Raw genomic sequence first — 15,167 nt, 5'->3', positions numbered from 1 at the left:
ATGGGTTGTTGTGCCATAGTAAAAATCGGATTCACTAAAGGATTTTAAATGATCAGAAATATTACTCCAATCGAAGTGGACTAACTGGAAGGGGGATAGTATTAGAACTTCCTCCTCCTAACGGACTATGCGTCAAACTAGGGTCACTAAGACCCCGCCCTTTTAGGAATATTGGACACTCCTTTGCGGAGAATATCTTCTAATAATTTAAGTCTGCCTTCTAGCTCGTTCAGCTCTTTCTTGCTTCTACAGCTCGATTTGACGGTCTTTTGGATCTATCTCATTGCCTTTTGGCATACACTAATGAACTGGTCCCTATTGACCAAGATTCGAAAACCGCCACTTATTAGTGGCTCTCAAAAAACTCACCACCCTTTCAGGACCTAAAATGAGCCCGGACATTGTCTCTATATCCACTGGTCGGGCCTCTACTACACCTAAAACCACCCCACATGGCCTCACAGCCAAGAGTGTCTAATAACTTTGCATTTGTATGATTTTGTAGTACAACGAATAATTCTTTCCCCACTCATCAGAGGGAGCCCCTGAACATACTAGTGTTATACACCACGTAACACACACAAAGGGAGCACCCCTCAGCTAATCACAGCAGCTCCACTATGACTCTTCTACACCTTGAGGATTGCCCACCCCAAGATGCGCCGTGAACATAGAATACATTCGAAACAAACTCCACTCTTTTGATTGATTGATCCAAGAGATAATAAATGATCCTCACTAAATAAACCCCAAGGAGCCAAATATCTAGCCTTGCAGCTTAGGGTACCTCGCACTCTCAACGTAGGTCATTACTCATACAAACAGGTGCTATGTATCCAGGATATGATACCATATGCTACATGTAATGCAATTGTGTATGAATGTGCTCAAACAAATTTATTCATTAGTAATCAACAACATGAAAGTGCAAAGACAATTCTTTTCATGCTTTCTTCTAATACGCGATTGCTTCGTTGCTTATAGAGCTAGGATCAAGCTTTCTCATGCTACTAGACCCTTCTAATTTTAAACAACAATGAACCCTATATGATATGCATAATGAAACATCAGAATTGGGCATACTTTAAACACTCAACTATCCCCTTCTCTCTACCGTTTACAGTTATGCACATGTTGGTAGGTTTAAGGCATATTTTCATGTATTTTTCTTTTACGAAAGCAATAAAATCCACTTTAACCAAGATAGGACTGAAATGAGGCTAAACCTCATGCTTCAACTCTACCATACATTCACAGACATAAATCTTATTTTTCAGATGTAAAAAAGTTAATTTTTTTAAAAAAAATTCTATTTATTTATATAAAATTACTAATAATTATTTATTTATTGATTTTGATTGATTGATCTTATTGAAAATGATTTTCTTAGCATGTTTAAACCTATAGAAACGGCATATACATGATAAAAACCCGAAAACCACATATTTCCCCTTAAACTACATAGTCTACAAGCATTTCCAACCAAAGTTAATCATAAAACAATGAAATCGGCACTTACTCATAAAACCACATATTATGACGTATGTATTTCAAAATTGGAGGCCTGCTAACACTCTTCAATGGCCGTTGATGATCCATCCAACCTTGAATCATATCCCTTTTTACTTTCGCATCATCGCACGATCAAATTCTTCAATCCCAGTCCACCCCCTTCTCTTTTACATTGATCCATGAGAACAAACCACAAGAGAAAAGAGGAGAGAGGAGAGAGAAAAAATAAAATAATGTATTTTCATAGAATGTGTCAAATTCTTATCTGTTTCTCATGATAGATGGCAAAGAAATCGAGCATATTGCTGCCCTTAGCTTGCCCTTGATCATCAACTGTAGGAAAATAGGATTTTTTTATGAATTTTGGGGTACCAAAAAAAACGGCACCCCCTCCCCCCACGTTTTGAAAAATCATGCCCTTTCATTTGCTAAAGCTTAATTAAGCTTAAGTTTGGTTTTTTTTTTAACTAGTTCAATTTCCTTCGTTCACACTTTGGCCTAAGTGGTTTTTTCTTTTTTGGTGGGGCAAACGAGCTCAAATTCATCCGTCTAGCCAGCTGACTTCATGATATCAAAATCTATAAACCAAGCCTCTGTCATACACTTTACAACTCCCGAATCACATATAGTTGCGTTATAACACGAAACCTTGCGAGGATTAAATGGTGGATCAAATGGACTCCGATTGACGAACCAAGACTTGCGGTGGGTTCCTTGCATCGAACTCCATCTAGGAAAAATCGAGCTCATCAATCCACAACTGTTTCATTTTGCATGAAAATTTGGTCTTTTATGGCCTTCGGGGCTCTTTTCCGCTTCAAAAATGGCCTCTAAAATCCACTCTCAAGAATGTAGGCCAAAACAATCTTAGAAGGGAAAAATCACAATGGGAAAGCCCTAAAAACCCAATCTATAGTATATACACTACTCATCAAGCTCACCGAGTTTAATTGTAAATCGAATACTATAGCATTCCTTGCCTCAAGTGCCTCTTGTGGCTATATTCCAAGGCTAATAGAACGAGATGGAAGAGCTTCTTATTGGTTGGTTGCTTGCTTGCTTGGTTTCATGCTCTATTGCTACCTTCATCTCAACCATTGGTTGAGCTTTGTGCGGCCATGGAACTACTCTAATACCATGTAAAGAGACAAGAGGAGAGAGAGGTAAAGTGACCAAAAGCACACATACATAATGGAGACTTTATCACATACAGAAGTAGGATTGAAATCTTTTTCTTCTTCTTCTACACAAAAGAAACTTACTCTACAAGATAATAAAGGACCAATATGGAAATACTAGCACATGTGTACATAAAGTCATTATGTCTAAATCTGCTAAGGATAGATGAGGTGACACAAATGAATGTGCCATAACCAAGAGTATGCTCGACATCTTAGAAACCTTGAGGGTATGCAAAAAGAAAAAATGCCCTCTCCAAAAATAAACAGAAGACAAAAGCATATGAGCCCTCTCCAAAGCAAATATAAGAATGACTAGAGTTGTAGAACAATACTTTTGAAGTATTGGAACACTATTTTTTCAGTTGGTGAAGCATTTTAATGCGAAGTTTAGAAAGCACTACCACATTCTAACAATGGTTGTCAACCAGATGGGAGTGATTCTTTGCCAAATTTAAGTGGTGGAGCAAAACTACAAAAAAAGCATTCAATTGATATAGTACCAATACAAAGTGATATTGCACCCACTTGCAATGATAGTGGAGCTTCGAACTAGAATAGCACCACTTTAGTATAGTATTGTGGTGGTTATATACCACTGTTGAATAGATTTGCTCCAATTTTTCTTGGTGTATAAACACAAAAAAGTGGAATCACACGATTAGAAAATAGTAGAGGACCATGTAAATTGAGTGAAGCACACTTTATTTCAAAATGGTAGTGGTTATACACCATTTCAAGTGGTTAACATCCACTTTTTGTTGGTATTTACCCAAATCACTTCTCATTATGGAAGAGTATGTCAACTTGAAGCATGATGGTTTAGATCATGTGGAGATGGCCATTTAGGGGGCATGGAGGCAAAGGTCTCAAGTGCCACTCATGCCCCAAGAGGGTGGTACATGTAGTTAGGAGCACATGGTGGTGAGTGCACATTAGGGTTTTGAGGCCTTGGGTGCCCTAGGATTGATGGATGTCACAAGAGGCAAACCTTGAGTAGTCATGAAAGCACCAAGTGTGAAAGGTGGAGGACGTTACTGGTCTCAAGTTGTTGGGGATAAAGGCCAGTGGCCAATCACTAAGTGAGTACCCCTTGCATGCGTACACATTGTATAGTCATATATAAGTGAAGATAACAAAGAATAAGGGTAGCATTCCTTTTGTACCCATATAAATCTCTTGTGTTCTTCTCTTTCTTAACCCTCTTGCACTTCACAGCTTCTACCTCACATTCCACCATTTCTTCCCCCTCAACTGGTATTAGAGGAGCTTTTTATTGAACTTTAGTACTTGTTGTTTACATCTTAATAGAGATACTATTCACATCACCAAGCTTTATATCTAAGACAAACATGCGCTTTGGCTTAAGAAGCCATTAAGGCTCAATTTGAGGGCTTCCATAGCTCAATTTTGTTGCATTTGGATAGTTATTAGTTGTTGGAATGGATGCAAAAAAAACTTGGCTTTGGATACTTAGAAAGAGGTTTTGGATGTTGAGAAAGATGAAGCAACATTGAAGCTTTTCGAGAGAAGATAAATCAGCATTATCTTCTGTTTTCCTCCTCTAAAATATATTTTTAGCAAAGGAGAAAGTGAGAATATATTTTAAACATTCACTTTGAGGATCCAATCTATACATTTTGAGTAAATACAAAGCATCACTAGAAGTCATGGACAACTATGGTAGTTAACCATATAACTTTTGCATCCAATATCATATTGAGGTGTTCTATAGCTCAAAATGAAGATTGTGACAAGAGCTATAGATTTATTAATCATATAGTTGATTTTTTGTATTTTTTAGTTCTTTGCTTTTCACATAACAAAATTGTTCTTATTTGGATAGCACCTTGGAACAATAACTTGCACAAGGGGTTCTCAGATTACTCCTAAAATCGAATTGCACATATATTTTAATGGATTTTGAAGTTGAAGGATTTTCTATACTATTTTATGCCTATTTTATAGAGATTATGCAAGTTGAAATTGATTTGTGAAGGCAATTTGCATGTACTTAGTCTCCTGTGTGATTGTTTTATGCTTAAAACATAGCTAGAATACATGGCAAAGCCTGCATAAACTCATATGCCTTTGGAAGTGCTAAAATATTACTTTTACAATAGCTTTATGCTATTTTGATATTTGAATAGTCGTTGCTTGGCTTTGCGAGAGGTACTTCATTTACAATCCATTGGTCTATTTTGAGCTTATAGTTGGGTATATCTCGTTTTTTTTTTTGTGCAAATATACGTTTGTCATTATGGTTTTTTCATCGAGTTTAGACAATGCATTTTTTAATATTGATATCTGAATAGCTGTTGCTTGTCTTTGCGAGGTACTCCATTTACAGTCCATTGGTCCATTTTGAGCTTATAGTTGGGTATATCTCGTTTTTTTTTTTTTTTGTGCAAATATGCTTTTGTCATTATGGCTTTTTCATCGAGTTCAGACATTGCATTGTTTAATATTGAAAAGCTTGATGATATGAACTTTTTATAGTAGAAAGAGCAATACAAATGTATGGGAGGAATTTGATGAGCTAGCACGCTCCACGATTATGTTGACACTCTAGAGTCCTTGTATTTTAATTTGCAACATGAAGAATACAAAAAGTGCTTATAGTGTATTGAATAAGCTTGGTGACATATATGAGAGAGAAAGTGTAGTCTCGTAGGTTTATTGATTGAAAGAACTCATTGATCTCTGCATGGCATAGCACAATGTCTGTCACACTGCATCCAATGCGGACTTGATATTGCACAATGTCCGTTGCACACATCCAAATGTTGCTTCTATGGAATCTGCATAAACCGATGCTCGAAACCAATTGTGTAGCTTTGGTTTGGCCTAGTGATCATCAAATAGATAAGGCTACCCACAATCTTGTGATACATAGTGACATCCTCAATCAAGTCACCCTCATCTGCACTAAGCTTAGCATCAATATCCAAAGGTATATAAATAGGCTTGCAATCAAACATATTATACTTCTTCAACATATCTAATACATATTGTCTCTGTGATAACCATATATCCTTTGAAGTCCTAATTATCTCTATGCCAAGAAAATAGTGCAGCTCTCCCAAATCCTTCATCTCAAATTTAGTCTTCAAGAGACCCTTCACCCATAATGATCAATTCATCCACATATATAGTAATAACCACAATACTTGCATCACTCTCATAGACATAGAGTGAGTGATGAGCCTATGCTCTACAAAATTTAATGCTGCCAAGGTATTCTACAATCCTATCATGCCATGACTTGGGTGCTTGCTTTAGCCCATATAAGGCCTTACAAAGCTTGCATACATAATTAGAATGACTCTCATATACATAATCAAGTGGCTACTCCACATAAACTCCCTTTTGCAACTCCCCTACAAGAGGGCATTCTTAACATCCATTTGATGTATGATCCAACCTTTCAATGTAGCCACTGCTATGATAGCCCTTATAGTGGCCATTTTAACCACTCGAGTAAAAGTCTCCTCGTAATCAATACCATGATTTTGCACATACTCTTTGGAAACTCATGATTTTGCACATACTCTTTGGAAACTAGTCATACATTATAACACTTAATAGATCCATATTTGTAAACCCATTTGCATCCAATAGCTTTCTTGCCTTCACGTGAAGGTGCCAACTTCCATGTGTCATTATCCATAAGTGTAGCCATTTCTTCATCCATAGCATGATTCCAATACTCATTACCCACTATATCCTTAAAACTAGTGGGTTCCACATCCTACATAAGCTTAGCCATGTATACATAGTGATGAGCTACATACCTATCATAGGTCAAAATGCTATGTTGGCTTTCTTACTCTATTTGACCTACATGGATCACTACCAGATCCTTTAGCATCCTCTTGTGCCTTCCACACAGTAGGTGTTTAAATAGATGGAGTCCCAAACTTCTCATCCAAGCTCTACTTAGAGCCATCGGAATCAACATCAACATGAGAGAAACCTGATGATATATCTGTCATAATAGGTGAGTCCGCAACATTTTTCTTATCTTTTCTTAACATCGATGATGTACTTGGTGGAGTAACCTATAATCTCAATCTTCCACTCCAAGGTCTATCAACAAAACCATGCCTAGGAGGCTCTTGTGGTCCACTCAATGTCTGTGACCACCGCTGATATGTTTTCTACACAACCACACTCTCATGTTCATCAACCTCAAGTACATTCTGCACATTACTATACCAACTACTCATTTCATCAAAAACAACATCCTTGTTAACTCTCAACTCACATGTAATAGGATTATAACATCTATATCACTTCTACTTAAGAGAATATCTAACAAATACACTCTTTTTTTCTTTGGGATCCAATTTATTGTGCAATTCATCATGAATATCTACATAAGCAATACATCCAAATACTTTCTGATATGACAGATTTAGATTTATACCTGTAAACTTCTCTTCGGATCTCATACCATGTAGAGTAGCAATGGGTATCCTATTCGTCATATATATAGCCATAGCAACTGCTTCATCCCAATAGTAATGAGGCAAGTTTCTTTCTTATATCAATGCACGAGCTACCTCTATAATATGCTAGTTTTTGGCTCAGCAACTCCATTTTGCTGTGGAGTATCTCTATACATATACTACCTCTATATACCAATTTTCTACAAAAAGTCAAAAAAATCATTTAAGAGATATTCTCTCCCTCCATCTGACCTTAGGCATTTAATATGCAACCATGTATTCTTCTCAACCAAAGCTTCAAAGCTTTTAAAGTGAGTGAATACCTCCCTTTTCTCACTCATTAAGTAAACCCATACTTTGCGAGTATGATCATCAATATAGAAAACATAATACTTACAACCATTTAAAGTTGCAATCTTTGCAGAACTCCACACATCAAAGTGTATCAATTCAAGTGGCTTCTTGCAGACATGCTTTTCATGTGTGGAAGTACATGCCTTGCTTACTTTTCAAATTGACATGCTTCGCATACTTTATGCATCCCATCAACTTTAAACTTAGGCAATTCATCCACAATCTCTTTTGATTGCACGTCTTTCAACCCCCGCTACACATTCTTATGATTAATTCTCTTATGCCAAATTTCAATATTAGCCACAGCACATGAACCTTGTGCAAATATATTAGCATCCATTTCAAGTAGACTTACATCAAGAGTAAATAATCTGCTAGCATGTTTCCCTTTTGCAATCATTTTTTAGATCTTCTACATAACAACCATCAAATATGAACCAAACCTGCAATCCTTATTCTACCTTCTAACCAATAGAAACTTTTTTTTTAATATTTAGTACATGCAGCACATCCGCCAAGTACTTAGTTTTGCCATCCCACATACTCAAAGGAACATTTTCAACATGAGTAATGGGGTGAGTTATATCATTCCCTATCTCCACATAGTCTGGAGACTATGGATTGTGCAACTCTCTAAGCCATCTCCATGAGAAGTCATGTGGTTAGAATGACCTAAGTCTACATACCACACATCATTATTTGATGAACCATCAACAGTTATAGTATTTACTTATGTCACGTCATTGTTTCTACTATTGGATACATAAATACCTTGTTGCTTATTCCCAATTCTAATTATAGCCTTCTTTTTAAAAAATTTATCAAAATGTGGCCTTTCTTACCACAATGCAAGCACTCCTTGCTATCACCAGAATTATATTGCATATTAGAATCTGCAACTTGCTCTCTTTAACTCCCCCTCCCTTAGAACTATCCTTCTATATTTTATTATGCATCATAACCTTGACCATGACCATCACTTTGGCCTCTACCCATGACCTCTACCTCTACTAATAGAGCAAAATATCTATTCTGACTTGTTCTTGCTTTGAGAAGAAAAGGAATCCAAGCTGAGGTTCTTCTACTCAAGTATCAACATAGAAATCAAGTCTACAAAATCAAGAATATCATCCCTTATATCTATAGATGACCTAAAGCTCTTATATTAATCTCCAAGTCCATCATCATCATCAATTACCACACTGATAGATCCAATAGTTTTCACAATACTCTTGATCTTCAAGGCATAATCATTAATGGATAGGTTCTCTCTTTTTACTTGGTTCAAACTTGAGTTGTAGCTTTTAGGCCTTTGTGTTTACTTCAAAACAACTTTGTCAAATTTTTCCATGTAATAGCGGGGGTTCAAATTTCTGCAAATAGTCCATCATGCTATCTATGATATTGACAAAAAGCCAATACATGAATTTACTCTATGTCTACTTCCAATCTTTCTTACCCTTTACATGTTTTGCAATAGCATTTCGTGCAAGAACTTTAGGTGTACTGCCATGTCTCCTTCAATGTAATTGCAAACACCTTTTCCCTTCAAGAAATTTTTTATCCTAAACTTCCATGCAAGATAATTGTTCTTATCAAGCTTTTCTCTAACAATCTAGTTGAAGTTATCAAACTTTTTGACAAAATAGAAAACCTTGCAAAAGACTACAATCTACAAGCAAGTTGATACCAAGTGCACCATAACTAAACACACAATCTATATGGAAATGCATTTTGTGTCTACAACCTAGCAAACACTTAAAACCTTACAAATTCAAAATTTGTAACTTGTACATCTGTAAATCGCTAACAAAGCCAAAAATTTTGTGTACCCAAAAACTATTGTCGAGACCACTTGCAGATCCAAAACAAAGGCCAAAGTGACCTTAGATGCCAAATATCACATCGGGCAAGCCCAAAGGGCTTGTTTGCAATATATACATTGTTCTTCTTGCTCACCAAGTTTCACTACAATCAGAGATTGCATCTCTACAAACCTCAGGAGTCTCGTATGGTTATAACTTAAGGCAAATCAAGCAAGGTGGAAGAGCTTCTTACCCGTTTTTGAATGCTCATATCAGTATTATATTCAGTACTATTTACTCTACAATGGAGGACTACGTATTTTCGTAAGTCCTATCATAATAAATTTCTCTCTGGTAATATATGTACCTTTTTGTTATTATAGATTAGCTTGCTATCCCTGCCAACAATGTCTGTCCCTACACACCATCTATGTTTTAATATGTCATTCTATTATAATACCTTGCTTTCCCACGGTTCGGTCAATAACAAAAACCCTACTTTTTGACCATTTGTTTTTTAAAAATTTACAAAATATGTATCTTTGTTAGATACCAACAAACTCAAGCAGCTACGTATCAATTTCTGTCTCACCAAGTTCCTACATTTTAGAGCTCTCATTATTTTAGGAATCTTCAATATTGTTAGACTCCCCACTTCATACTAGAGACAAAAGTCAAACATGCATCAATCTTTATCTTGACCATCAATCTTTGCATCCATAGCATTAATCAGATTACCACAGTCAAGCATTTTTAACAAAATTCCCAAATACATACCCAATGAGTCCACTCACCACCAACTAGTTCTCATGGATGATATTTGACTAATATTTTAAAGTTTCAATCAATAAGATTATGACCAGTTATCAATTTTCATTATAGGGTGGGTTGAAAGCCATTGGAAAATTCATATTGCCATAAAGGATTAAAAACACATGATGTACCTCAAAAGGGTCGACCATCCATTTTCATCAAGTTCCATTTTTCTTATACCATCTATTTAAATAAGATACGTGCATTATTACATACCAAATTAATCCATGCATTTCTCTATAACAATATCCCTTTTGCAAATTAATGCACGAGCCAAGAGCAATCCAAACATGTTTTTCAAGTATGCCTTGGAAGATTTACAATCATAGAACCATGTATGAACTATGCTTCATAAGTACACTTTGCTCAAAAGTTTGCATGTGTATGATGCAAAAATTTTACACAAATTACACATTTCATAATGTTTAGATGACTACATACAAAAATTTCCACTTACATTCGAATTCAATCAACCATAATTGTAGTTTGAACCAACTTGAGAGTTTGCAGGCATAGGGACCAATGCCATGTTGGATATTATGATACTCCATAGAGATACTTGAACAATCAATTTTCCCAGAATCAAGATACTTAAGCAAGAAAGACAAGATGCTAGTTCCTTTCATGTTCATGTTTTTGTAAGTCATGTGAAGACAATTACAAAGTTCAAGACAATAATATCGAGGCCACCCCCATCATGGATTTGTAGAATCGTTTACTGCCACACCGCTTGGCTCAAGGATACAAAGAATAGTATGAGAAATATCCCCCCAAAAATAGTCATGATTTTCATTAAGGCCTTTTGTGAAAATGAATGTGTGTGTGTGTGTGTGTGTGTGTGTGTGTGTGTGTGTGTGTGTGTGTGTGTGTGTGTGTGTGTGTGTGTGTGTGTGTGTGTGTGTGTGTGTGTGGAGAGAGAGAGAGAGAGAGAGAGAGAGTTTCTCTTTAGATTTTTCATCTCAAATTCTAGATTTTGTGAACTAATGAGTCCCCAATACATTAATACTACAAAGCCATAGCCACTCAAGTACATTTGGAAACCATGTTACTACTCTCTCCTCAAAACATTCTTATGGCCATCTAGACTTTACACAATGTGTCGTAAGGCAACCATTGTGTAAAATGTTATAGTGCAATGTAATCATCTCAACTTGAAGGTGAGAAATAACTTATTCCATTGCAATAGAGAGAAAGCAAAAATAATGTTGCCTTCTCACGTGTGCTAGCAACTTTTAGTCCTGGATGTCTAGTGAATTTCACTACGCAAGCTACCTCAACATTTTTGTTTGAGGCCTGATGTGGATTGTAAAAATCTAGCTACTCTCATAGCAGTTCCATGTGGGGGATGATGGGCAATAACATATTGAGGAGGTTCATCCAGTAAATCATCAAATACTTTTCAATCGTCTCAAGGCTAATGATATGATTTCACATTAGTCAAGTCATAATAGCGGTTTTTAAGAGTTGCTTGTTTCTTTAGCGACCCATAGTTAACTTGGTAGTCTATATTACTTGTTCTCTCTAGATCCAGGTTGCAACTTGAGACTTTGACCACATGCGATGTCAATGATGCATCCAAGTACCATGTTTGAACATTCTATATATACCTACTATGAGTGATGGAGATCGTACTAGAAGCATCCAAAAAATTAGCAAATGACTAAAATGATTAGTCTAGAGAGTATGTGATAATCATCTAATGAACCTTTCTCAACTAATGTTCATGCACTAATCATCTCCATAGCATAATGAAGTAAGCATGGGAGCCACATGCGGTAGGCCACATGGAGACTAGACAATGGTACAAAAGCTTTGATATGCCTTCCTCATCAAGCCACTCAATGAGAGTATCGTCTAAGAGCATGAACATGGCAACAACACATCCAATGCACATCACTACTACAAATCTAGGTGTGGCCCTCCAACATGGCATCTTTCCTTCCATCCAAATTCACTCACTCCACAATCTTGCAATAAGTTTAACTTATGTGACAAGTTCTCTACCTACTTCTAGAAGCACTAAGTTATCATCAAGAATCTGCAACATATTATGACCCCTAGCTAGTTGGTATTGTGGTTCACACAAGCAAGCCATCAAGAACCTACAATATATTGTGGCCCCTAACTAGTTTTGGTATTGCAATTCACACTGTCAATACCTAGGAGATGTACTGCATAGCATGTTGCTTATCGCAATTCGAGATCCCACCTAAGTTCAACATCATGCTCAACAAATTGGTTGGAGTTGATGCTACCAAAGCCAAGGCCCTAGCTCATGCTCGTTCACCCTATCACCCACCTAACGCATTGTGCCTTGCTATCTATCTTCTTGCTTGCCTAATTGCTACAAGCATCCTTTTCCATTGCCTTGTCTCATAGAGGGTGTGCTCAATCTCCAACACAAAACCTTTTAGTTATTGCCTACAACACAATGAAGATTAATGAAGAGAGTGAGCATATAGTAATGAAGAGCACACAAATCCATAAGCTTTGGAAAGGGAGGCAAGAAGATATGGACAAGACGAGGGATGATGAAAAAGGAATTTGTTGGCACCGATGAGAAGGGGAGTGAAAAGATATGGATAGGACGATTAGAATTAATCTCAAGTGACTTTGCAATCTTCACAAAAGGGTTGACTATTTTTTAGAAAGATAACTTGCTAAAGGTGAGGCAAGAGAGAATATTAATGACAATGTGGAAGAGAGGGATGTCTTGATTGAGTTATATATTGAGAGAGAGTGGCATGCTCCGGTTGGAATGAAGCACAAGTTAGATTTTTTTTTGCCTAGAAAAAAAACTAGTTTTGAAAGTAAAGTCGTTTTTTTCTGTCAAGGCTCTTTGAGATTGTGCCACAGGACCTCATCAAGTCTGGTGATAGGTTTGGTAAGTTGTAAAATAAGAGACAGTATAGATGTAACTCCAAAAGAGAGTTCCATTGAGATCAAAAAGACGTGCAATAATTTGTAAACGGCATGCATGAATGACTGAATACCAGGCTGTTTCACAGTCCAGTTCCTTGAAAATACATCTCATATCATGGTTGGTATTTACATAGCTCTACATAATGGTCTCACATCAACCTCACCAATCACTACATTGAAATACAGCTTCAAAGGTACATGTATAAGATGTAATACAATAATCTGCACAATATTAGATAGAATGCACAACAAGCACAGATACACAGACAAAACAAGAGAGATTCATATAACATCTACTACAAGCCAAAATGAACAATTTGTAGTGTGGGGGATCAAATAATGGGGGGCCTTACACTTGCTAGCATCTGAACTTCTGAACCGACTGCATATCTACTGAACTTCGTTATAATTCTATAAGAAAGGGGGGTCCAAAGAGGTGTTGACTATTAAGCACAGTAGATGAAACTAAAGATGACACAATTGAGCAAAATACTGCACATTGTCCCCCCCCACTAGCCAAATTACCTTAACATTCTTGAAAGCTTCATACACAATCTTGAGAAGCTAATGCTCCTAAAGCAAACAGCTTTCCATCAGTCGTCCCAACCATCTTTGTTGCCTCTCCTAGCTGCCAAGCCTCTTGAAGATAAGTTTTGAGTCAGCCTTGAAGATGATCTGATGGCTTCTGTGTCTTCCCAATCCTCATCCCACATTTCATCCCATCCATCAACAGTTTCTTCCTCCCTTTCCTTTGGTGTACCTACTACAATCGTATTCATCTCCAATTGCTGGTACTTTACAGAACCACCAGCACGTTTCTTTCTCCTGTACTTGCAGAACAATATGACCCCACATACTGTAGAAAGCAGACCTAGGAGTATATACACAGCTACCTTAGGAGTCAAGTAGACAAAGTACTGTGAATATTTGAGTGATGATGTGCCTTGGAAATCCTCAACCACTGGCACTCTGAGGCTGCAGTCACCATGGATGCTACTGACTGTAATATTCATGTTTTTTGCTTTATCAGAGTCTAATGCTGTTTTGTCTGTCAGGTCAATGAGAACCTGAATGTCGATGGTGTGCCAAAAAGAGAAAAACGTATCCACTTAGTGCTATATTACATGCAGAGAAAAACATTCAATTTGACAAAAACTCTTCGATCATTCAAGTCTCAAGAGCATATTTGGGATAAACCCTCAATGCAAAGCAGGGAAGAAAAGGGTAGCCAAGAGCTTACAGTTTCACTTGTTTGATGCTTCACCAATAACTTGGCTTGCTCAGCTTTTAAAAACATGGGAGTATTGACTGTCAGATCAACATCTTTTCCTCCTCTATTTCTAATAGACAAGGAGAACTTGTGGGTTCCTGCAGTCAATACCACATGAGATTAAAACACTTACTCCAGAAAAAACCTTTATGGTTTAAAATCTAAAACTTCTGCATAATCCCCGCAACCATAAAATACACCACTCCACTTCTCTCCACACTCCCCCTTCATGCCCACAATCAACACAAAATCACAACCCTTACAATAAGCTTCCAAACTTAAACAATAAGTACAAAACTTAAAACTAACTCCACACTCCCCCTTCATGCTCACAGTCAACACAAAATCACAACCCTTACAATAAGCTTCCAAACTTAAACAATGAGTACAAAACTTAAAACTAACTGCCACCCATTAAAACCCCTCCCCTCCTTTGCTCTCCCCTCCCTCCATCTAACTACCAATGACTCATGGCACCGTAGAAACTTGAAACAAGGAACAAAAACGGAAGACAGTGACGAGGACACCAACCCTAGGGAACGGGGATGTGGGAACAAGAATGGCATTAAAAAATTAAAATTATTTAAAAATAATATTCCATTCATAATTCGTGTGGAGTACTAAAGCCAAGGTATATAATCCAAAATGACAAATTAATATTTCAATCAATTCATGTGGCATGGGCAAAGTCCCCCAACAAAATTTAGGGTTTTGACAACGGCGTCAAGATGTGTGCTCAAAATTGAGGGCCTAGGACTTGAATTTCAACAGCTAAAATTAAGAAATTTTAAGGAGATTCAAGAGGCCAAGCAGTCAATATCAAATTTGGGGCTAAATTTGTCTTTCAAGGAGCAAGGTGATA

At 36.9% G+C, this 15,167-nt stretch overlaps 1 protein-coding gene across 1 annotated transcript in view; it reads right to left on the bottom strand.

Annotated features, from left to right (window-relative positions):
• Positions 1–13,454: 13,454 nt before the first annotated feature.
• The window catches only part of LOC148033170 (uncharacterized), a 14,618-nt gene continuing 12,905 nt past the window's right edge, over positions 13,455–15,167 (bottom strand). Inside the window, exons 2-3 of the mRNA XM_087682344.1 lie at positions 14,276–14,403; positions 13,455–14,102 (exon numbers count right to left, since the gene is read on the bottom strand). Of these exons, the coding sequence (XP_087538470.1) occupies positions 13,629–14,102; positions 14,276–14,403 (602 nt within the window). The 3' untranslated portion in view covers positions 13,455–13,628. The remainder of the gene's footprint in view (positions 14,103–14,275; positions 14,404–15,167) is intronic.

Source organism: Lygodium microphyllum, chromosome 7, assembly GCF_053477565.2.
Source record: "Lygodium microphyllum isolate KBCC chromosome 7, Lygodium_microphyllum_v1.1.10, whole genome shotgun sequence".
Lineage (NCBI taxonomy): Eukaryota > Viridiplantae > Streptophyta > Polypodiopsida > Schizaeales > Lygodiaceae > Lygodium > Lygodium microphyllum.
This window is presented reverse-complemented; position numbering and strand designations above follow the sequence as displayed.